Below are 25,527 nucleotides of genomic sequence, written 5' to 3' on the forward strand. Positions count from 1 at the left end.
GCGCCTGATTCCATCGTGTCGTGACACAAATAAGCATATAATGGCCGCCAAAGTTTGGTGACTTCCAAAACTTGTGTATCCTTGGAAATCCATACAGAAATGTGTTTTTAAATGGATAGTTCTTCGAAAGCTGAGCCTTTTCTCTTTGGGACGTGGGGTGATTTTCAGAACAGGGCCCTAGCATTAGGTAAATATATTTATATAAATGCAAAGCTGAAAGATGAATCCAACACTCATGTTATGGGTGAACATTAACTTTGTCAGTCTGAGTCCATTTTTTTTACAAAAAGAAGCACACGAATCCCACAAACTTGCATACAGTGCAATTCTCAAAGCATTAGCTACAAAACGCTTTGGAGCAAAATAACTCAGACGTGTCCATCCAACAGTGGTTTTGACTCAGTTAAGAGAGGCGTTCCATCAACAGAGGCTGGATATGGATACAAAGTGAGTTTAAAAAAACCTTTTCTCACTAGCATTTCTTCTCATCATCTTCCATCAAAAGTCTTCAGACAGCTGAGACAATAGTTCCTCCGAAAGTTCTGGAGAATAAAAAAAACGCCAAGAGTTACTCAGTGTATCAAATGAGTTAAACAGTGTTATACAAGCAGTGAGTTTGATCTGAGTGAGACGTAAGCAATGCATTCACCATTGTTTTTCCAGAAAGGTGTTTGTGTGTTATTAGAAAAGTGCAAGACAACGATTTATAAACGACGACTTTGTGTGCCACTTTCAACAATGCGTTGCAATGGTGGCGTCGGTGGCCTAGTGGTTAGGCTCTCGGACTCGCAACCGTAAGGTCATGGGTTCGAATCCCATCAGGGGTTCGACGTTGTGTCCTTGGGAAAGGCACTTTACACGAATTTTCCTCACTTCACCCAGGTGGGAATGGGTACCCGGCTATAGACAGCGAAAGATCTTGTCAGTTTGTTAGTGTTTGAGCGCTTAATCAGCTGCTTGCACTGTATGCTTCCCGGGAAGTTGAGAATGTTTCGGAGTGTTCTATGGTCTGCTGGGGTAATAATATAGTGTAAAGCGCATAGAGCCTGCTGTTGAGCGGGGATATGCGCTATACAAATGCTATTTATTATTTATTATTATAATGGAATAATGTTCAACGAGGTCTGTCCCAAAATTAAGTTTCCCTCTTATGTAAAAGCAACAGTTTTTGTACAACATACCTACAGAAACATGTTTTCAATTCAACATAACAATCGTTGATCTCAAAGCACTTTTCCATCTTAAATACCCAACGGTCAAGCATTTTACTGGAGTCTTTGGCGCACTATTTTGTTTCAAGCACAATGTCCTCATCTTGAAATCGCAGAACCATTTTTCTTTATTTTAGTAAGGTATAACAGTACTCGTAACTGCATGAGGTCATATGAGCGTCAAGGGGAGGATGCCACAGAGAAGTCCAAACGGGGAATTAGGCTTACTCTGCTCACCTTTTAAGCCTCAACAGCATAAAGTCTGCTTCGACTATCAAGGCACCCCGGAAATTGCAGTTAACAAGAGAGTGACAAACATACCAAAGAAGTAGAAGAAAAATGACGATAGTGAGGATGTGGAAAGAAAAAGCAGCAGTTCCCCCTATGTTGTTCCGGCACAGTATGAGCATGACATGGATAACAGCCAATTTACATTTCTACTGTGCATAAGAACATGTTATTATCCCCCCTTTGGGAATGGCCGAAAGACAACTTCATTCAGTTGCACTGCCCTGGTGGGGATACTATTTTTTATTTTGGGGACCAAACGAAAGTCGCATGAGCATGGAATAAAAGGATATACAATATTTTTTTTTATAGAAGAAATATAACAGGTGACAAAACAAGGGCGTATTCATGGGATTCAGAACAGAAAAGATAATCAGCAGACTAGAGAAACCCAGGATCGCTACAAGCCAAGAAAGCTTGTGGCAAGCAAGGAGCTTTGAATGTGATGCACACCATGTTTTTCAATCATAACAGTGCGGTTTTAAACACATGTGGATAACTTGAGAACGACAGATGTACGCCATTGGCCGATATTTATAGCAATAGCCATCTTGTTTGACGTCATTGAGGGATTCCCACTTTGTTGTCGTTCACGGTGGCAACTCCACTGCAGAGCACTATTGCAGTGTTTTTAAAGCCTGTAGCCTACAGTGGCGTGGTGACGGAGTGGTTAGTGCGCTTGTCTCCAAAGCGGAAAGTCCAGGTTCAAGCCTCAGTTAAGCCACGGATTTCCCCCCCCATGTTTTTTAAATCCATCAAAGTCACGACATCACATGCTTTTTCAGTTTTCTCATACTTATATACTTTTTAAAAATTAGTCCTGCTTTTACTTTCCCAACTCGAAGTCAGGTACCCATTACAGGTGGGTGGGCAGGAGGGGGGCGGAAAAAAAAATCTGTGGCCGAACCGAGGCTCGAACCTGGACTTTCTGCTTTAGAAACATGCGCACTAACCACTCCGCCACCATCCCACTGTAGGCTACAGGCTTTAAAAATACTGCAATAGAGCTTTGCAGTCGTGTTGCCACCGTGAACGACAACAAAGTGGGAATCCCTCAATGACGTCAAACAAGATGGCTGTTACTAAAAATATCGGCCAATGGCGTACATCTGTCATTCTCAAGTTATCCCCATGTGTTTTAAACTGGCTAGTCCCCACTGGCATAATGGTCAATGCTAACTGGCACAAGACCATTCGTGAGTCTTTGTTGCATTCTATATTTTTAGCGAATGCATTGCCAGGCTCAATGCACGACTATTTTTCTCATAGAAATGTTTATACAAATAAACATATATAGCATAATACTATGTTTTAGGTACACATATGTCCATTAATTTTTAAGGTGTGATATTTTTATAAATGTAATGCGCATTGAACATTTTTAGAAAATGGAAATGAGCAGCATAAAAGCTATTTATTAGTACAGTTATCTCCGCCTAAGATCCCACTGCTTAAGGGCCCGGTTCCTCGAAGATCCCGCACTGAAGGAGCTACATTCGGTTAAGATCCCGCTTTTCAGGTCATAATTTAGTTTTTGTCTTCTTTATTTAAGAACAAAAAGAAAAAGAAACCTGTGCGCGCTCAGCTGATCAACCAAGTAGCGAAAATGTGCAATCATTGTAAGGTCCGTCGCGTCACGGATCATCCACTCTCATGAATGCTGTCGATGCCTTGCTTTCCCCGATCACCTGAGCCGTCCACCTGATCTTACATCACACACTAGGTGTGGAGGGCCTACAAATAAGCGTCAGACTGTATTCGATCAAATCGTGAACACGTAGACGCTTACGTTTTCCCGACCATCGCTCACGTCTTTCAGTTTTGCGCTCTAACTTCCTAGACAGATTGGCACCCACAATCGTGGACTGTCTGATCGCCTCAGCGTAATGGGGCCATTTGTTGGCAGTGAACCTGCCTTTCATTTTTTAAAAATTTGGTCGGTGTGGTCACAACACAATGATTTATGATGCATCATGACATGGGCAGGGAACTCCGTTAGAGATGGAAAGCAATACATTTTTGGTGGGGGGGGAATTGCTCAAAGCTAACTGGTTCCTACCCGACACAGTATTTCCTTTTAAAAAAGCCCCACTCCCGCCCCCAAACAAAAACAAAAAAAGGAAATACTGACTTCTGAAAAAAACTTTTAGAGCCCAGGAGTCACGTCAGTTCATTTTAAAGTAAGGGGTAATCATTGTACAGATGTTGGACCTGACCATGAGTTACTGTGGATTCTTCCCCCTGGCCATTCGTCTAAGATCCCGCATTTCCTTGTTCCCGAGCACCGGGATCTTAGGCGGAGACTACTGTATTATTAAGATGGTTCTTCAAACAAAGTTAAGGCCAGCAGTCAGAAGAAAGCAACCAGGTCTGCTTCAGCAAGAAGTCTTTTGTCATGACAACATGCTTGTGCACACTGCTTGAGAGATCACTGAACTTCTGGACTCCTGGCACTGGGAAGCAGTGCTGGGCGGTACCAGTGAAACCCAGTGCCGGTCCTTTCCCGGAACTGGGTGTCGAGAACCGCCAGTACTCATACCGGTACTGGGAGTGACACCAGGAGGTGAGGTCACATACTGTGCGTCTCGCATCACGATCAGCGCCGCCCGCAATCCCCCCCCCCCCCCCCCCCAACCACAAACGCCGCAAAATCAGGATTGGGAGTTTTTAGTTTAGTACGGGGTTTTACTGTGCTTGCAACTGCATAAGGTCATATGAGCGCGCGGCTGTACGGCTGGGCTCGTGTCAATAGTTAGATTTTAAAATGTTAAAATACTAAATTTTGTGTCAATATATTTTCAATCTAAAACAACTTTCCTAAATTACAGAAACATTTTTTATAATTTAATTTAATTTTATAATTTCCCATAAAAGGCCAATGGCCACCATAAAATCCAAAATTCTGTTGGGAACAACGATGAAAAACAGATCTTGAAATTTTTTGCATCTAAAATATTTCCTTCAGGTCTCTCAGAAGTCTAGACATTCGGTTAAAATGTGTCTAATGGTAAAATCTGAGTCGCATCCGCAACAGAATGGCTTTTTAATCTCCCTGAAGGAGGTATTTATGTGTCAGGGCCGTATGTCCAATGCGTAATCATGTAAAAATGACTCCGTCTTTTGTGGAGAGGCCCGAAGGGTTTCGCGGTCCCAGTTTGGGTTTATTGTTGTGAAGTTTATTATTTATTTGTTTTTTCCAGTGGGTCTCCCACAGACTGGAGGTGTACTTTTTGACTTTATTTATTAAAGTCAGTCTGAGGGAGAGTGTTCGTTGTTGATCCCAACAGAAGGGATAAGGATACCTTTGCCAGGTAATCTACCTGCTCGTTTAATCGGATGCCCACATGGCTAGGTATCTATGCGAACACGATACTTTTCTCGGTTTCAGTCAAGGTGTGTATTTTTTGTTGTAGACCAACTATTTTTGGGTGTAGGAGCGAGTAGTTCGTAAGTGACGTGATGCAAGACAAAGAGTCAGAAAGGATAAGGAAAGATTTGTTTGGAGAATTTTCTACAGAGTCCAGTGCCATGTCAATGGCAGTGGCCTCCGCAGAGAAAATGGAGGCTTCGGGATGGAGTTTCCTCTGGTGTGTACTGTTTGAAGATAGGGCTGTGGCACCCACACCAGACTCCTGTTTGGAGCCATCTGTGAAGATAAGCTCCGCACCGGGGTATTTTGCTATAAATGTTTTGGTATTTGTGCTTGCTTTGTCGTGTGTGGTCAGCTGCAAGTCTCCTTTTGCCTTGGTGAGGTGCCACAGAGGGAGGTCGGGGAAAACACATTGTTGGATGTCTTGTTTGGAAAAGTGTATGTTTTTGAGGTCCTCAGGGATTCTGAGGCCGAAAGGGTTTGATGAGTTTTTCATTGTTCAGGAATTTGTTTATTGTGTCTGGGTTTGTTTTGAAAATGCAGTCGGGTGCTGAGTTCTCTGGTGTTGAGCTCTGTTTAATTGCGTATTGTAGTAAGAGTTGTGTGCATCTGAATGCAAGTGATGGTAAGTTTGCCTCGGCCTGGAGGCTCTCCATCGGAGATGAGTGGAAAGCCCCCAGAGCGAGGCGGATTCCTTGGTTTTGCACTGGGTCTAGCATTTTTAGGATGTGAGGTTTTGCCGATTCGTAGACTTGAAGGCCGTAGTCAAGCCTGGATCAGACAAGGGAGATATATACAAGTGGAGAAAGTGTTTTGAGTCCCCGCCCCACTCCGGATAGAATTGGGAGAGGTAAGCTGTGACGCAAAATCCCTTTGAAGTTTGCCGCCGTGCGGGATTAAACTTAGCATGCAGAATTTTTAAAATAATTAGCACCGCTAAAAATTTATTTCATCTTCGGAATCAGCGTATCAAAATAAGCAAAGTGGCTCGCGCAGAACCTGATTTGAATCAGATGAAAAATTACATTGAGATCAACAGTTTTTGTATTCATAGCTGCCACTCAGAAATTTTTAAAAAGGAGGAAATTCACGCGAAGGCGTACGCGCGCTCTCCGAAACCAGTGAGATCCAGAGGCAATATATTATACTGGGAAATCTAGCCTACAGTTTTGGAAGGGAAAACTGTCATATTGTTAACCATAGGCAACTGAATTAAAATGTATTTGACAAAAAAAAAAAAAAAACCCCATAAAGGCAGTAAGTTGACTAACAAGCATTCGAGTCAATTTGACACAGTTTGGACTTTGTGACTAAAAATCCAGTGTTTTTTGCCAGCTGGTGTCTCATAAAGAGATTTCTTTCACTTTAAACTAGTACATACATAGACGTAGAGCAGTATCGGATCAAGGATGCAGGCACTCCTGTCCAATTGCGGTCCCGTTTGCACTTAGTGCCCCTGTAGTGTGTTTCTTATTTAGAGATCTAAACTGAATTAAAATTATAGCCTAGGCTATCTAATCTAGATCTAGACATATATCTAAATATGTGTAGATCTAGATTATATCTAGAGATAGATTTTCTAGATCTAGATTCACTTCCGCAGCAGCCACAACAGCCGTCATGTAAACAATCGTGACCGCAATTGTACAGGAGAGCCGCGGGGCGCGATTTCTTTCGCAAAAAACTGCTAGTTCAATTTTCTAATGAACTTTTCAAGTCGCACACTGGCTGCTTCTTTCTCATTCCAGCTCCTTTTATTTTTGCATTCTGAAACAATTTCTCTCGAATATCCGCCAATTTCAATGACAACTCGGCGCGCTAACGTCCCGATGCCCGATCGACACTGTGCTGCTCCACAACAATAAACAATGTGAAACTAGCGCTGGGCCTAGAAGAACGGAAGTAGAAAGCTACGGGCGGACATGCGCAAGCCGCGTTTTCGTCTCTCTTCTGGTTCGGTGTTTTCCGCGGGGAAAAAAAAAGTATGAAATTTGCGACCAAAAGCGGTCCAGCAGAGGAAGGAGGAAAGTTGCGGGAAAAGCTAGATGAAGCGGAGTTTCCGCTATTTAGCGGGAAAGTGGCAGCTATGTGTATTGCACAGAGGACATGTTTCTGTTTAAAATTTCATGCATGTCTGTAAAATAAAAAAGGTTGATTTTACAGAACGAGGAAAGTTACTTTCGAGGCAGACCTCATACTTGTGAAAGTTCTACTTTTGCTTCATTTTTAGAAGTTTCCCTGCAGCACATGAAATGAAATCCTTGCCCCCATAGGATGAACCAAGCTGCAAGGATGACTAATATTTCGGGCCCAAAAATATTTCACTGCTTTTCTAGCACTGCCCAATAAGTTGTGCTCTATTTATTTAGCTTCTGAATGGTACTTTTTCTTTTACCTGAGAAAAGCACTTGTTACTTTTTCCTATACCTCCTAATTCATTTCCTAGGAAAAGTAATTTATCACCCTCGCATCCCCATGCATTACTTTGTTAATACAGATCAATTTGTTCCATTCCAGTCAGTCTGCCTGAGTTTGTCTTGTTTTGTTTTTTTCTGACCCCATACGTTCTTTTAAAAAAAAGGGAACAAATTCTTATAAATCCATACCATTGTCCCAGAAGTCCTCACCGGCAGGAGCAGACGTCTTGAGGGCCACAGACCATTGTACATCTTTTCCCAGCTCCACCCTCCCATCTCGCTTCATGTCCTCCGAGTCTCCCCCCACAGCTGTCTGCAGCGAAGACTTCAAGAGCCCAGTCACGTTAGAGCCCGGGCCTCCACGAGCAGACAACTCTCCACAAGCTTTCCCATGTAGCGATAAAGACTGTTGAAACTCTTTGGGAGGATAGGCACTGGTGACGATGTCTGCACCACAGGTGGTGGGGGACTTGAGTGTCATCTCCTCTCTGTGCGGTTCCTTTACAGGGAACCTGAGGTCAGCACGGCCTGCACCTGTCGACAACATTGTACCCAAGCCAGTAGAGATGGACGTTCTCACCGAGTTTGACACACACGAAATCAATGATAGAGCAGAGGAATCCAGTCTTGAACCAGAGCCATAGCTACAAGAAGAGACAACAGCACTGTCGCGGGCTGCAGCTACGTGGCTCTTTTCAGTGGTGGTAGTAATAGCAGCAGCAGCAGCAGCATCCACGACGGGGCTGTCACAAAGCAGCAGTAGCTCCTCATCATCATTGTCCTCTAGGAAAGACGAGACATCCGCATCACAGCTGGGCAGACCCGCAGACAAAGGAACACCACGGGGAGCAGTGACAGGGGAACCAGTTCTGTGCCACGGAGTAACGGAAGATGTAATCAGAGAGGATAAAGACTTTGCAGCAACACTTGCTTCTTTGGCCACAAGAGGAAATCTTGGGCAGGGAACCGCAGGTGATTTTGGAGAACTTGACATGAGCAATGAGGGTGTTTCCTTTCTTGGCAGAAACATAGGAGACCTGAATGGAGATGAATGGTTGTCTTTGTTTCGAGGGTGGAACATTGGGGAAGACTGGAATGAGGAGGAGGATGAGGCTGGCGTACATTGTCTAGACCGGAGCGGAAGACTGGGTGAGTCTCTCAGTTCTTTCTCACATTCTCTAACAAGCTCCACAAGCGAACATTTCTTACTGCTGTCAGAATCTGAAGCATTTGAGTCTACCGTTCTCAAAGGAGAACCTTCCCACAGGGTCTTATCAACACGGGCCCCTTCGCTGTCAGGAGCATAGACAAAAACCACGTTGCCAGGGGTGATGTTTAGGTAGAACGTGCGAGGGGATGGGTTGATAACACTCACCTGCAAAACAAAACAAAAAAATATTCTACATATAGACACTTCTTAAGGAAAAGACACTCTTAGAAAGTCATCATGTATACCTCAGCCACGCACAACTTTCAAACATGACCATACATTAAGACTATTAGAACTGGGACACAGAGAATTCCATAAAGGTAATTATGACTGACCACCAGGCAAGAGTAGATTTCATATAGGTGCAAAGAAAGACCACTTGGAGAGTGTCCAGTATGGTGTGGGGTTAACACAGCTTCATTTACAGTAAAGTTATTTAAGGGGAAGGTCCTCCATCACCATTTAAACCAAGCTAAGTAAGTGGAAAGCCTTAAAAAATCTTCAAATAACCTAAGTTCAAAAATGCCCTGTTGGGGATTCAACATGATAATAACTGAGTAATCAGAGCAGCCTGAAGGAGTGTAGATTCCATACTTATCACTGACCACAGAGTAGACTTCATAACAATAATGGGAAAGTGTAAGAAAGGACATAGGTGTAAACACTCTGTTAACACTGTAAAACCTTTTAACTCACTGACTACTGGCCCCTTTCACCAGTCACTAGCGCTGAGTACTGGCCACCACAACTCTCAGAATTACCCTATTGTAATTATTTTTTGAAACAGTGAAGTCACTTTCACACTTAATCTATTGCAAAAAATTTAAGTCGTCTAGGTCTAATACTTTAATTCTTATGATTGTTTCAAAATTGGCATGAATTTGATTTTTCGAAAAATCTCCAGAGACGTGACAGATAGAATGAAATTCACAACAACAAAAATAAAAGTTCAAAGTGTTCTGTTTTGATTTGTATCCATGTGCGAGTGTTTGGAGAAAATATAAAAGCTGGTCTGTACGTTTATTCAGACCCACACACTGAATAACATGAGACAGATGTAGGGAACGAAGTTGTGATTTCGTCACGCGAACAACAACACCAGTACTTGTGCTAGATCTAGCCCTAAAACTACGACTCGGGCCGTGTTTGGATACATATCCAGGGTCCTAACTATCAGACACATCATATCCTGAGTCACTAGAACTGGCAAAACGAACAGGAGTATCGAAAACAGCGAAATTATGTGATTCTTGTTCATGCGACCGTTACTTCGACGCGACTGTCGGATTATTACCAGCTGTATAGAAAAAAACATAGCGCGAGTTCCGCGAGTTCTGGTAAGGTCAACCCCAGATGAGGTGACTGTCCTTCACCTTCAATTACTTAAAAAGTTAAAACGAAACTTCCGCCAAACTCGGCACGAAACAAAACAAGTGGCAAAACTAGCACTGGAGTCCGTTCCCGTACATATGACTGGAGCACAAGATACGGAACAAAATCGCAAAGTCCATCCCGTCAGGGGTACGGGATCCCTACTTACGAACCGGCCACCCGCCCCGTACCTGTGACGGGAACCGAAGTCAGTGAGTTAAGAAACAGGACCAAGTAGACAGAAAGCCATTTCATCCAGGGACATCTGTAGAGCAGTTCAGCATGATATTAATTAAGTCATAGGTGCGTCCTGGGGAAGTGCACACTTGACAGGGGGGGGTGATCACTGTGAGAGTGTTGATTCCATAAAGGCTCTTATTACACTGATGTTCAATTGGACTTCACCTGACAGTTATTTTGACCCCATTTCGCTCATATTTTTCCTACACTAAAGATCAAAAGCACAACACGTTTATAAACATTTGCCAAAGTCACTGGCGAGGGCACATCTTCAAAATGAAAATCCTGTTAATCAAATCAAAAGCAAACTAGGACCCAAAAAAATGTGTGGATAAATTCTGCACAACAGTATCACAAATGACACGAAAGCATAAAAGCTTTCTTTTTCTGACCTGCCTCAGCACAACCACACAGCCAGCTTCAATAGCACCTAAAGAATCTTTGAACAAATCTCGATGTAGACATCCGTGCATTTTCCCTGAAAAACAGCAGAAAAACTAGCATCAGAACACAGTGTGCCACACATGTGCAACATCATCACTACTCACCATTACAAAATCATCATTAACAAACACCCAAATCATTGAATATCATTATAACACACCATAAACTATACACTATCCTCACTACCATACGTTATACATCAGGCAAGGGCAAACTACAGCCCATGGGCCAAATCAAGCTAGGGAAAAATTTCAGTCTAAACCTCGAGTAAGTCAACCCAGTAATATTAATAACAAATATGGCCCATGGTGAGTTGATCATTCCTAAAAACAAAACTTCATCTTGAAAATCAGAATTAATAGTTTGCAGCCCATCTGGAAGCAAATAGATCTAATATCTTATCTTAGGAAATATCCTTGCCTGACATATATGCTCACTTTTGAGAAATTGGGCATTTCAACCGATTTCACCCAATTTACTCCTTCTCTGGCCCACCAGATACTTGAAATCGCGTATTCTGGCCCACGACTGGGACACATTTGCGCATGCATGCTATACAATATCTTTACTACACACCATAACCTATACATCATTATCACTGAACACAATAAGCAATAAAACAGAACAACATCATCACCACACACCATAAGCCATACAGTTATACAACATCCCCATAATTGAGGCAAAAGACACACACATAGATTGTGGTGGAGGGTACTCTCCTCCAGCATCACAAGCAAAAGAGAAGCAGGGCCTACCGGAGGAGTCTCGGATCACCACCTGCGCATCACGGCCCTGCATGTCCAGACTGTCAACGAGGCCCACAATAAGTGGAATCTTCCCCTTGGGCAGGAGTCTTCGCTGGGCCTGAAAAGCACAACACACCCGACAAATTAACAACAGGCACGGATTTACAGCACAATAAGAGAGGAAATTGGAACATATGTGATTTCTATATCAGGATACAGTCATAACACGACGTATACCAGCTCTTTGCCAGGGAATTTGTAATTTAACGCATATTTGGCTTTAAACCAGGGTATCAACCCTATATTAGACTGTCCTCAGAGAAAGTTGCATTTGAAAATAGAAAAAGTTGCAAAAAGTTGCAAGAGAAATTAGCAAAAGTTGCAAGAAAAGTTGCAAGACGTGTATTGTATAGCTAAAACAATGTCACGGAACTATTGGAATACATTGTTGCTATGTTCATTGCAATCAAAGGTAACCAATATGAGTTTTGTTAGATCGAAATCAGAAGTTAAATGTGAATGTTTACCAGAAAAAAAAAAGAAAAAAAAAACTCCACTGCATGGAGGTTGCATGGTGTACAAAATACGTGTGTCAGGTAAAAGGGTAAAAACAACTCGCTGACGTTGGGCAGGAGTGACCAGGGTGGTTTTGGGGCTGTTCAAATATAATCTTACACTTTCTTTTAAACTTTCCTGCCCCCCTCCCCACACCCGAATCCCGTAATATTACGTTATATTATTCGCTTTTAATAATATGACATTTATATTGTGCAAATCCGTGTTACAACAATCACACTTCTATGCGCTTTACTTTTAAATTATTATAGTATTCATGCAAAACATGCTTACACATAATAATTAAATACGGTACAAGCGGAACTTTTCCACAAAAACTTACGGCGTCATTTTATGACTTTAACCGCACCGGTGTAATTAAAATTAGACTAGATCAACATGTCATGTAGCACAGACATCTACCAGAGTATAAAGGGCGAGATGACATATTATTATTATATATCGTGCTTGCCACTCGAGGTCCATCGCCACAATGCAGTGCTTACTGCTTGAACTTACTCTGAGTGAATACATGTAGTGTAGTAACTCTCTTTTTATGTTATTTTGAAAAAAAATTACGTTGTCATAAATTATATTTTCCTTGATTATTTTTTCACCTAACAAAAGTGTAAATTGGTTCAACCCCCCCCCCCCCCCCCCCCCCCCCACCCCCCGTTCTTACCCTTTACTTTTACAGATGTCAAAGGCTCCCCCCCCCCCTCCTTTCCAGACGTAAGATGGTATTATTTGAACGTCCCCTTTAGGGGTTTTCTGGATGAATCGATCCATGTCTAAATCTAGAATCTAGCCTCCTAGCCTAAGATTTAAAGTCTTTCACAAATTTTTATACCAGATCTAGATCTATCTACCTGGTGCTACGGAACCAAGCAAGCTAAATAATCAGACGACCGTGTTTACGATTGATTTACTCTAGATCTAGATAATATGTCATCTAAATCTAGATCTAGCTAGACTAGAAGATGATTCAGTCCAAACAAGACTATTGTGTCGGTTTGCTCGCCAGATTGATGATGCAAAGCGGCTATCGTGGCACAAGTCGATCGCGTCCGACTCGTTGTTTCAAAACAAACACGTTGTTTTCAGGCCACGAGTCGGGCAATCATACCGACCCAACCTGACCCGGCCCGAGTCACTGGGCGGTGGCGGGCACCCCGTATTGCAAAGGGGCGAATTGTCCCCCTTGGCGTTGTTATTTTTAGTCGTGGAAGAAAATTTCGGTGTTTATAATGAAATTCTATTATTATTTTTCCAAATTTTGCGGGAAATTGGCTAAATTTCGCGAATTCACGAAAATGGTAAAAGTTGCGCGAAAGTTGCGCTGAGGGCAAAAGTTGCGCGCGCAACCCAAATTTCTCTGAGGACAGATTAGATTTATTCTAAAAGAATTATCACATAACCACATCATCACATTGTCTCCCTAAGGGATGGTGAGACTTGCAATAGTAATAAATGACTGAATGAAAAGTAGGGATAGGGTGCGAGATCTACTGCAGATCTATGAGTGTGTTCTTTTACTTAACAGTGACAACTATTCAATTACAAAAAGTTGTCAAGTACACAGAGCATGTCGAAGAGCATGGGAACGCGGTATATAAATGCAATTATTAGTATTACCCATGCATTTTAAAATATCTCTTGTCAATTGTTATGAGACTAAGATACTAGAAAAAGAAAGATAGAGATGAGAAGAAAAAAAAAGGTAGGAAAAATTACTGATAAATTGGCAGTAGGTAATCTGTGCATTGAAAATGACCTCATTTGTTAATCATTAGTTACAGAGTATGTGTGTGGGTAAACTTGATCCTCTTCTGCAATAGGGTTTAGCTATAATAGGGATCTGATTTCAATTTGAATCCTGGCAGTCTTGTCATAACCGGGGCCCACTATAATGAGTCTGCTTGTTAAATACAGTCAATAAGTAACATGACTTCATACCTGTGGCATGCAGCAAATCTGAAATGCTCCAAAAGCTAAAAAAATCACCAACCTTTAACAACATTGTCCTAATACCGAATTTGGAAATGGTGGCTTGAGCATCTGTCCCCAGATCGTAGAGCAATGCCTTCCATGCAGGACAAGAAACAAGATCCGAAGACACTTGAGACAAACTTTCTCTCTGTGGACAAAATCAAAAGCACTTGGAGCTTTGGAGGTATTCAGACCACATGAGATGCAAAAGAAAAAAAACAACCTCCCTCCCTTCCAGGTACATGATGTGTTTCAAAACCAGGGAGACATGAAGACGCATTCGATAAATCAATAAATCAGGCACAAACTGAACAAGTTACAAAATTCACTGAAACGTTTTCTGAAGTCAAATAATAATACAATATGCAATGAAATAAGATAGACGTAAATCAAGGCTCTCAAGATAGACATGAAGTATAAGATGTATGTGTATATTCTCTCAAAAGTACACATGCCTGTGGCTCACCTCTCGTGACCTCACTTCAGCTGTGCTCATGCTTGTGAAGCTGGCATGTTGTATGTCAGATCTTAGAGACTTTGAGGGCGTATCCATAATCTGTCAGGACAATTAGATATGTGACAAATGAAAATAAATTCTCTCATCTATCGACATCTGAGATGGCAAAGATTCATCCAATGCCCTAAGAATAAATTATATTCATTCTCATGTCACCCAGAAAAGATAGCACATATGATGTCCGATTTCACTTTAAAAATAACTAGGTCTGACACATTACATACATTTTATAATGAAGTAATGGACAGTTGATGATCTAATACTAAATATCACATAAATTTCATGAATTCTAGTGTGTTAACAATTACATTAACATCAGCTTTTGAACAATTTGAGGAGTAAAACAAAACAATTTAAGTGAAACTATGAGCTCAAGGGTTAGAACAGCAAATTCATAATAACAGCAGATTTGAAAATCAAATCGCATTGATTACAACTACAGTGGAGTCCAGTTATAACGAGTCCTGAAATAAAGAGAAGTCTGTTATAAAGACACTATTCTAAAACCCTGTTTTTTTTTCTCTTCTTTATCTTTGTAAATAAAATACCGCTATAGTGCAATCAGACAAACACTGGAGTCGGTTATAGCGGAATATTGCTGCTGCTGTGCACAGTGCATAGGCCAATTATACATAATGTAAAACCTCGCAAGTTGAGAAACTTGGTGAACTAGCGAAACAAAGAATGGGAGAGCCCACGTGTGTCAACAACGAAGAGCGACTGGAGCGAATGAGTGGGGAGGGTGTGGCATGCGCAGACAAGCAGAACGCACCGTGCGATAGGTCTGCCTAGTCTGAGTCTAGATTATCTAGGCCTAGGCCTACTATGCCTCTCACTTCTCCGATGTGGGGATGGAGAGGTCACAGTGCTGTGATGGATGGAGTGAATGTGTAGCGTGTGCAGACATGGTGCGGTGGGGTGGGGGACAACACAGCGTGCGAGTTAGCCTGGAGCCCTTTCTATCTGATTGCCAACGCCGAGCTGTCAACATCGCTAGCGCTAGAGATAAAAACAAGATTCGACTTTTGATCAAGTATGACCTAGAGGTCATGTTGAAACAAAATCATCATCAGGGGAGATAACAAAAAGAAATAAACAGAACCCCAAACTCATAGATAAAGCCTACTTTATTGTTTCCCTTGAATTTATTACTGGATCCCTTATAACGAGAATCCTGCTATAACGGACATTTTGCACCAGTCCCCTCCCTCTCATTATAACAGGATTTCACTGTACCATGAAAATATTACTGGCTCTAGGTCTGCTCATCCACAATCCACACTTTATTGTATACCTTCCATTTTCCCAAGTTACGTTTCAAGGTTCCTTTCAAAACAGTAAACCTGTTTCCGTTCAGAGCTTCATCCATCCAAAAAATACGATGACCTTACTTGTCAGCAACTTACACATGATGAGACTAACAAGCCAGCAGGGCCAGGAAACTTCCTCTTGTTCCCTCCAGCATGAGCGTCTGAAGGTCCAGACATCTTGTCTCCGCACGCATTCATTCTGAGAAATTCAATAACTTTGTGAAAATTTTCTGTGGAAAACATGATCCAACAGCTTTGGACAAATGTACAATCATTCTAATTTTAATACCCTGTTCTACAAGAAGAATCTCTTCTTCAAACTGTACAGGAACCCACCTTGACATGCAAGCAACTGGATTCCATGACTTAGAAAACTGCAACCCTTCCAGTCACAAGAGTGAATAGGAACAATTGGTTTAATAAAACCCAGAGCACACTGCCAATCGAATTCAGTTTAATTGACTCAGGGCCAGCCAGATTTTTCTAAATAGAGGGGCAAAAGCTACCAATGTAGTATGTAGGACAATTCAACCAAATTTGATAGTGACTTTTAAAAACAAACACATTTTTATTTTGTTTTTCAAGGTCGCAAGTCAAACAATTGGATGCGTATAGCATACATGTGAAATGTGGTAATGGACAGTGTAGATTTGAAGAAGCTGATATTGATAGATCTTGAAAGCTATCGGCATAATTTCCCATGTCCGTAAGATTCAAATTCAAGAACTTCTCAACACAGCAAGCACAAAATGTGGTAGTTGGCACTTGAACTTGAAGTCATCTTCGAAGGAAAATGGCTGTTTTGTGAGCTGTAGTAAGTTTAGTGTGCAACAACTCCACATACCGTTCAGTTATTCTATTCTTGTCCAATTTGACAGGAGACGGGGAAGGGGGGGGGGCGAAATATGTACTAGTGAAGCTGAAGTGACCTGGCCTGACCCACAATGGGCACCCAGTATTTAAATCACAAGTGACCAGAAATGTAGGTGAAAACAGAAATCAGCAATCTTGAATCTTGCACAGAGGAAGAAATAAGAAATTGGTTGATTAATATATGTGTGGTCGAGATATTCAGTTGTGATGAAAATTTTTCTTTGAATTCTATCTATTGCAGAAATTGTCCAAGAGCAAATGTTGACCTCTACCAAAAAGAAATATATGGGCAACTTGAAGCAAAAAACTTTAGTCACGGTCTCAAGGGGAGTTTGTTGGGCATATTTATATAAATGTCCTGTCACTAAGTTCTAATTAGCCTTATACGATACCAGGGTTTTAGTTTTAAGATGTGAAAACTCTACTCAGGGTGGACAGACTTAAATTTATTTTAAGATAAATTAAAATACCAAAAGCTAATTTATTAATTATTTTAGTCTAGTCCATCCACTGGAACTCGGATTCAACTAACTCGGATGCAATGAAAGGAGTTGGATACCCCGTTTGCCTTTTCTTATATTCATAAAAATCAATAAAAACAACTCAGATACAATGAACATGTTGTGATAAATGAGCGAGCTCGGATTCATCGTAGTCGTTTACATGATGAACAGCCTCTGCTGACGTGGCTTCGTTTGTTCATTTTTCTCCTCAAACCTTATTTATTCCTGGAAACCATCCATGGCATGTCTGCATCAGGAACCAAATCATTATCATTCACTTAGTCAATTATATCTTTTAAATTTGATATTTATGCGACCAATCAGCCACCTTCTTTTATACCAACAAACGTGTTGTTAGCACGCACACCCTCATACATGACTTCTTAGCGGTAGCGTGTGTCCAGGTCAGACTGGCGGCCAGCACATGTGGCATAATCTGTGTGTGAGTGTGTCTGGGGGGGGGGGGGGGGGGGGACACATCAGTAGAGATATAAGCGTGTCACCACATGTTGTTTTTTTCCTTGGCCTCGGCTACTGATCAATAGTAAGGGATAGATAGGCCCTACTATTTATTAGCCATTATTAGGCCTATTATAAATAACTAGTCTTGACATAGACTATAGATCTACATCAAGCGCTGGACTGTGGAATCAAATGTTGTCATATAGGCTACGCTAGGGTCTACATGGCAACTTAACTCATTCGGCAAACAGTACATTACAGATGATAGATGACACAGGTGTGCAATTTGAATTGAAAAAATCTGTGCTTTTGCACAGGGCAGGGTGTGTAGGATTACTTGACCAACTTAGTAGACTGAGTAGAAGTAGAAGCAGAGCTCAGTAATTTCCTGGAATGGTAAACTATCTCTGACAAGCCGCTCCCAGCGGTTCGCGGTCGGAACCGCTGTGCTGGTAAGCCGCTGCAGCTGACAGCAGCTCGGGCACATCCCTTTACAACTACTTCGATGTCAAATTAACTTTTTAGCAAAGCCACCTTCAGGGTGAGAATAACACATGTCTCACTATTCTCCCCTCCCCCACCCCCCTGGTGAGAATAGCTCCCACCCCGGTGTGGGCATGAGATAATAATGTAAAAACATTTTTTGCCTCTCCGGTTTTAAAAAAAGGCTCACTACCGACGTTACTGAGCCAGATGTGGGACCGGCCGCCGGCCAGACCATTCGTTGTTTACACACTTAACGATGGCAGGCCGGCAGGCCTCTCACTCTCTGCCTGCACACAATTATGGTTCAAGGAACAGAGAGCGTATACAAACGTAACGAGACACAAGCACGAGACAATTTAAAATGCTCTTGCACGACGGTAGAAAGGCTGTAAATTATTCAGACCAAAATGGGCGAGGGTGTTCAATCGCGTTAACTAGTTTAATAATTTTAAGCAATCGAAGCTCTTTTCTTCACTTTCATTTTTTTAAAAATTCTTTCTTTTACTTTTTTTTCTTGCCTCTCCATTCCCTTTCTTCTTGAATATTTGGAGCCAAATTAAATTCTCCGGGCCAGACACGATCGAAAAGAGCCAAATTTCTGGGATTTGGCTCCAACAAACTGACAACCCTGACTGTGACTATTCGGACACGAACAGTGACGAACATGATGCTGTGGAGCATCAGCCCAGATCCCCCCCCAGGGCCAGGGTCATGCCCGCTAACCTCAGCCCTGATAGTCATTTCCGGTAAAACGAGGGGGTGAGAATAGCAAGACATGGGTTATTTCTTTTGGCAATTGCCGAAGACAGTGAGAGGTCTATTTTACTTTTATCAGGATTTCATACATGATTAGAATTAGAATAACTCCTCCTCACCAGAATAGGTTCACTTGTTTTGATCTAAGCTGGCTCTATTTTTCCTAACGCTCGGAAAAATAAAATTGAACTCTATTTCTCCGAACGGATTCCGTTCTCGAGATTTGTTGATAATTTGCGAATGGAGTGGCCCGAGCACGCACGTGTGGGTGTGTGTGTGTGTGCAAGGAGTGAACGGGGCAGGGCGTGAAGGGATTTCATTTTTTGGGGGTCTACATATAAAGGATTTTAGTCTTTTTTTCAGGTGTGACTAAATACAAAATAGGTTTCTGCCAATGTCGAGCTCTTGTTTTCTCGCAGTACCTTTTGAAGGCATTTTCAAATGAAGTATAGTCCGGGAACGTTGCCCGAACCACAATTGAAGTATCTGAATATTCAGACACTTAAAAATCTCTAGATCTAGATCTAGCTCCAGAAATTGACTTCGATACAAAAAACGAAGTGACTATTTCTGCGAACGTTCGGGAAAATAAACTTGAACTCTATTTATCCAAACGGTTTCCGTTCTCGATATTATTTAATTTCGGAGTATCTACGTACCGGGCATGTAGCCTCAATATCTACGTACACGGTAACCGGCAACCGGGCATGTAGTCTCAGTGTCAAGTAGGAGGGTAACTGGGCAGTTCAGACTCCAAGTTCAGTTTTTGTCATCCGTTGTTGCCTTCATGCCCATCCCCTCCCCCGACTGTGCCTTAAAAAAAATCAATAATCCCCCATCCCGAAGCCCTATACTTCGCAGCGCAAAGACTTTGAATGAACTTTGGTGACACCAACCGGTACTCACAATGTGATGCACACGTGCAGGTTCATTGACCGGTCACCATGGCGAGCTCGACAAGACGCTAGTATGACTTTCTTTTTTTTTCAGCAAGTGGCAGCACAGGACAAATATTGATTTATTTTCGTTCCGGTAACCGTGTACACATAGATACTGAGACTATGTGCCCGGTTACCGTGTACGTAGAAACTGAGTCTTGGTGAGACTAGGTGCCCGGTTACCGTGTGTGTAGATACTGAGACTACGTGCCAGGTTACCGAGTACGTAAACACTCTGTTTTAATTTTTGGTTATTTGCGAGATTTAGGCGTCACCTTTCATTCTCTGCCATTCTGCGAGGACTGGGAAGAGAAGCATTTTTTTTGCATCGAATTCAATTTCTAGAGCTAGAGATTTTTAAATGTCTGAATCAGATACTTCAGTTGTGGTTGGGGCAACGTTCCCGGACTATACTATACTTCATTTGAAAATACCGTCAAAAGGTACTGCGAAATAACAAGACTGATCGATCTTGGCATTAACTTATAAATATTTTTGCATTTAGTCATCCTGCAAAAACTAGTGGCAGTGGGAGTTTACCCCCCTCAGAGATATAAATAAAAAGACGTGTGTGTAGGCTAATTTTGTATAAAAACGCATTTTATAAAATAAAAAGTAAAAAATCAAAACTTTTGAGTATTCTTTAACACAAGTGATTATTCTCACCAGGGGTGAGGATAAACTGGATATTATTCTCACACGGGGTGAGAATAAAATTGACGACAGCCTACTATTCTCACCCGGTTTTTTCATTTTGGGCATCACAGGACTCCTGTTACTGTGACTAAAATTGCCAGCGGGTGGGCCAGCTCTCGAGCGCGGGAGGCGACTATTGTTGATTTGGGGGAAAACCATATCTTTTGAGCAAATAAAGTCAGCTTTTGTTGCTACAGTATTAATTTATTGGTTCTGTAATGGAAAATTTTACTTTATTTTAAAACCAATCAAAATTAAGAAAAAAAATATGCCTAGGGTCAAGGCACTGCGTTCCTTAAAAATATAATCGTGGGTTCTGCAAGGGATAGCACATGTTTTTTGTGTTGTAAACAAATGCCAAAATTCTAACATTACACTAAAAATATTACTAACGTTATTTCATGAAACAGCTTTCAGTTAAAAGGCTATTATTTTTAACTCATTCGCTACGCCGAGCCGTGGGGGGCGGCGCGGCTCAAGTGCCGTCAGTACACTAAGCCGCCCCCGGCGGCTCGAGAACCGATCTTCAATTTTAGCTTAGATTCTATTCCAATCCACATATCCATGTTAAAATAAAGGTCATAATATAATGTTGACTTCCAGGTCAAGTATTTCCAGAACATCGGAAATTTAGATTCAGTTTTGAAACGCGATTTCGTAGTTTATTCGACTTTGTTTTATCGCGATGCCAAAATTATAGCCCGGACACCAGTCTTAGTAATTTTACACAACAAAATCTATCATTTTGCCCACTAAAAAAATGTTGGACTCTTTTTTATAATATTGATACGATTGGGTTCATATTGCCAATGCACTGTTATTGAGAAATCAATATTTTTGAGTGCTAGATCTAAATTGTCAAAATATTTTTTTCTCACCAAAATCACTACTTTTTGATAAAATTGCACAAAAAGTGCCTCTCAAGACATAGGCTTATTCCAAATGCAATTCTGAATAATTCCATATAAGATACGAGTGGGTTTTTTCCTGTTTGTGATCGTTTTTCAAGATTATAAAATTTTTTTTTTTTTTTTCAATATATCGGATGTTATGATCCACATGTACAAATATTATGGAATGTATGTAAATAACAGCAAACTTTTCAATATTTTCCAATTCTATATTCATTTATGGTTATTTTGATGTATCATTTGACTAGGTGCAAACATATTTTTTGAGTTTCTCCAAAGATTATAAATTTTTTTATTTTCAAATTTTATCCGCATCCTATCAAAATTGCGTTGCATAATCGCCTCTTACAGGAACAGGCGCTTTTTCGGTAGTTCCCACCCCGCATTTGTTATTCGCCGGTTTTGGCCCCAAGCCAAGAGTAGGGGGGTTTCAGGGGGGCTTGCCCCCCTGACCGAATAAAAACAAGGTAGGGGGTTTCAGGGGGGCATGCCCCCCTGAATTTTACCACAATTTAATGTTTTGCAGTTGTTAGGTTTGACATCTTAGCTTGCCGCGAATCAAACGTATATAGATCTAGATGTAGGTCAGGCTCTATCAAATAAGGGGGGTGGGAACTACCGAAAAAGCGCAAAGGAACAAAAGTTGAAAAATACATAAATAAACATTACAGAGAGATGTATTCTACAAACCATACTGAAAATATTGGTATAATACATTGATATTTATTTGAATTTGTGGCCCCAAAGACCTTTTAACTGCCCACTAGTCATCATCTCATTTCGCCCTCCCGAAAAAAATTCGTCCACAAGCCGAAAATAATACGTAGCGAATGAGTTAAAAACATACTAGCAATGACCACGAAAAACCTTTTTTGCCAGAAAGTGTTTGCAAATAGGTGCATTTTGTAGCCCTATCTTGACAGAGCATGGAACTTTTTGAATTTTTGAAATCCATCAATAAACAAAAAAGTTACGGATTTTTTAATCAATTAATTTTTGGTACACTTTATTTTTAAAAAACAAAATACGGGACGTTCTTTGGTGAGTTTTGAGACAATATTCGTCATAACTCGTTCATTTCTCGTAGATTAGATCTAGCACTGATACCTGTTTCACTTACCTCCGATTAGGTGGATAATATAGAATTTCGCCCACGTTCACAGTTTAACGTGAGATACAATTTCTGCATTTTCACATTTGCCGCTTTTATGTTTTGGTTCTTCTACCACCATTGCTGCAACAGGCAACAGGCATAATTTTATCGCTGGTGGGTGACTTAAAATCTTTCACCGGAGTTCGGTGAATGTAGACAAGAGTAGGCCCAGAGAGGGTTTACAGTAGATCTAATAGTATTACTGTAAACTCTCTGGTGGGCCTACCTCCCGGACTCCCGGAAGTACATGACTGTATTACTATTACCAAAGAGTCTACATAACAAGAGGGGCCACTTCTCTCTTTGAGCCAATTAAAAAAGTATCCTCAAAATGTGGTGGCGCCCTCTTCACAAAAGTGCACCTTTTGCGAACAGAGTTACCCTACTTGAGTTTTAAAAATCAAAGTGAAACTAGCAAGTTTTGGGATAAATTTCGAAATTTTAAATGATTACGCTGGCAAAAAACCTCTTCCGGAGGAAAGGGTGATTGTTTTCTTCGTTTAATTTGACTTTAGAATGAAAGGCGAGAGGTCATTAAAATTTTAAAAAACTAAAACTCCACACTGAACGAACTTGAACTGCTGATGAACAGCAGTCGATCTGCGCACGCAGGGGGTGCTATTCCTATTCTTCTTCTGGAAAAACGAAAGAGAGCTTCAAAACAGACTGCAGCGCCATCTGAAGCAAAGAGCGCACTTCCTGCGGACACTTTTTTGGCTGAGTGGCCCATCTTGTTATGTACTATCTTTGCTATTACCAGTGGTGGGTGGCAACTTCATTACTTGAGAAGTTGAAGCCAGACTAATAATAATAGCCTTGTAGTTGTAGATGTGATTATTATGAGTGAGTAGTGTGGGTGGGGGAGTGTCAGTTGTACCGATTTGTTAAGGTCTAGGTAGGTTATAGTGTATAAAGAAAAATGGTTCTTTTGGGGGTTTCTTTTGTTGTTGTTGTTGTTTTGTTTTGTTTTGTGTTGTTTTTGTGTGTGTTTTTTTTGGGGGGGTCAGCATGGAAAATTTACATAAGTTGAAACTATTGATCGTTTCAATGTCAACTGCAATTCTCATGAATTTGATTATTAAATGTTCGTGTCAATAACCATCTATTTTTTTTATGTACATCATGTGAGTGTTTTTTACAATAATTATGTAGTTCATTTGGGAGGCATGCTGCAGTTTTCTGCCCTCCAGAGCCAGCCTAAGAGATTTTTAATTGGTATTTTACTTTCAGACCCGTACGCAGATGCACTGTTTTGGGGCTAGATCTAAATTGTTTAATTTCTTATTGCAGAACAACACACACCACTTTAACCTTTGTCATGCCTGCCTTTTAGATAATATATAATAATTATGTTTTCGAGAAAAAAATCAAACCTGCAAAAACATCAAAATAATGACAAAATACGGGGAAGCGATGCCACCAATAACATTATGCCTACTGGTTAATTATTCTAAGGTCCCTTATAAGGGCTTAACTTGGATTAAGAGGGATACACAACACTCCATTATCCGGCAGCCGGCAAAGAGACCGTGTGACTGAGGAGCGGTATTCGATTTTTAAAAAAATCTGAACACTCGAGAATCAAACTCGGGGATCAAACTCTGCAATGCGTGCGACAGATCGAACTTTGAGATCAAACTCTGCGTGCGACAAATTCACATTGCTAATTTTGATCACAGGTTCCGAATTGGGTATTATTTTTGTGACATGACGTAGTTTCAGTTAGTTTTTAAACGAAAATGTTATTGTTAGAGGCAGAGCTTAGGGCCTATGCGTGGAAGGTCGGTTAAAGTTGGTGTTTTTATTTTGTTTTTCTTTTTGTTTGTTGTTGTTGTTGTTGTTTTGGGGGGGGGGGGGTTGTTGTTGTTGTTTTAGGGGGGGGGGGGGTGGTTTGGGGGGAGGGGGTTGTTGTTGTTGTTAAGTGTTTTACATTAAACATTTTCAGTAAATAGAAAATATTGAATTTTGTCGGGGTGGCTGCCGAAGCCTACTCCTTATCGATTTTGGACCCCCAAGGGATCTTTACCGTGTGTAACTTGCACACGGGACCTCCGATATTTTTCGCCCTTGTCCGAGGTTAGGTGTATATATAGATGATCTTACCTACTCTTAGATCAGGGGCATGGCTGAAAGACAGCAGCAGGAGCCAAGGAGTAGCAGTAGGCTGCAGAAGGTGTCTGGAGCCCAGAGGAGGGGGCAAAGGTGAGGGGGTGGGGGCAGAAAGTGGGTACGAAAGCAGACGACAGAACATTTTCCGCCGCTTTTCGGATTCGAACCTGGGACCTTCTAAATGAGAGACAAACACCGTAACCTCTTGACCACAAGAGCCCCTACAGCTGCCAGCAAATTGTTTGGTCGGCCACCCGCAACAACAATCTGGCACGGCCTGATGTATGAGTTTTGTGCGTCCGGCTGCATGACGCTGCCGCCTGCGAGTGATAAAATTCTCGTTTATATCATAAACTTTTTGAAAACTACATACAATACATTATGTAGTTAAAAATGATATATCTAGGTACTTCGGAACCAGGGTATCAAAATGAAGAACTTTTAAGGTGACAAAAAAAGAAAGAAGTATTTTTGACAAGATTGCATCATAAATATGTCAATGTATAAAACCTTTTTTTTTCTTACCGGTATCACAAACAGGCTGAGGACCGCACAAAAATATTGAGCTAGCACCTGCGTTTGTTTGCCATTTTTTTGTCCAAAAGTTGCAACAAAATTGGCAAAAGTTGCTCAAAAAGTTGCCAAATATGTTGAGTGATAGAGATAACTAATTAAAACACCAGAATTTCTTGTGCTCTGTTTTAAGCATCCAGAGTATAATTTGCAGCCACACAGAGTGCTTAGTTTTAGAAGAGATTTTACGGCGCTCGTCGCAACTGCATACGGTCTTATGAGCGCCAGAAGATTATAGGTGTTACAAGAGAGTAACAGACATAAAAAAGAAGAAGGGGAGATAAGGACGATTTATGTTTCATAGGAAAGAAAAAGCTTAAAACACAACCGAGCACCCGCCAACCACCCACAAACAGTGTGAAAACGTGAAAAATAAAGGTTTCACTACAGAATGAA

At 41.2% G+C, this 25,527-nt stretch overlaps 1 protein-coding gene across 2 annotated transcripts; it reads right to left on the minus strand.

Annotated features, from left to right (window-relative positions):
• Nucleotides 1-147: 147 nt before the first annotated feature.
• On the minus strand, nucleotides 148-22,720 carry LOC101856949. 2 transcript variants are annotated; one of them, XM_005091348.3, is made up of 8 exons: nucleotides 22,417-22,720; nucleotides 15,768-15,870; nucleotides 14,311-14,400; nucleotides 13,864-13,992; nucleotides 11,310-11,418; nucleotides 10,500-10,585; nucleotides 7,476-8,661; nucleotides 148-542 (listed from the first exon to the last, which is right to left on the minus strand). In XM_005091348.3, exons 2-8 carry the CDS (start codon nucleotides 15,867-15,869, stop codon nucleotides 499-501), a joined length of 1,746 nt encoding a protein of 581 aa, XP_005091405.1. In that variant the 5' UTR covers nucleotide 15,870; nucleotides 22,417-22,720; the 3' UTR covers nucleotides 148-498. The 2 variants fall into 2 exon arrangements, with proteins under 2 accessions (XP_005091405.1, XP_012946161.1); XM_013090707.2 differs by lacking the exon at nucleotides 22,417-22,720 and adding an exon at nucleotides 16,008-16,030.
• Nucleotides 22,721-25,527: the final 2,807 nt, after the last annotated feature.

This window comes from Aplysia californica, unplaced genomic scaffold (genome assembly GCF_000002075.1).
Source record: "Aplysia californica isolate F4 #8 unplaced genomic scaffold, AplCal3.0 scaffold00028, whole genome shotgun sequence".
NCBI classification, from domain to species: domain Eukaryota; kingdom Metazoa; phylum Mollusca; class Gastropoda; order Aplysiida; family Aplysiidae; genus Aplysia; species Aplysia californica.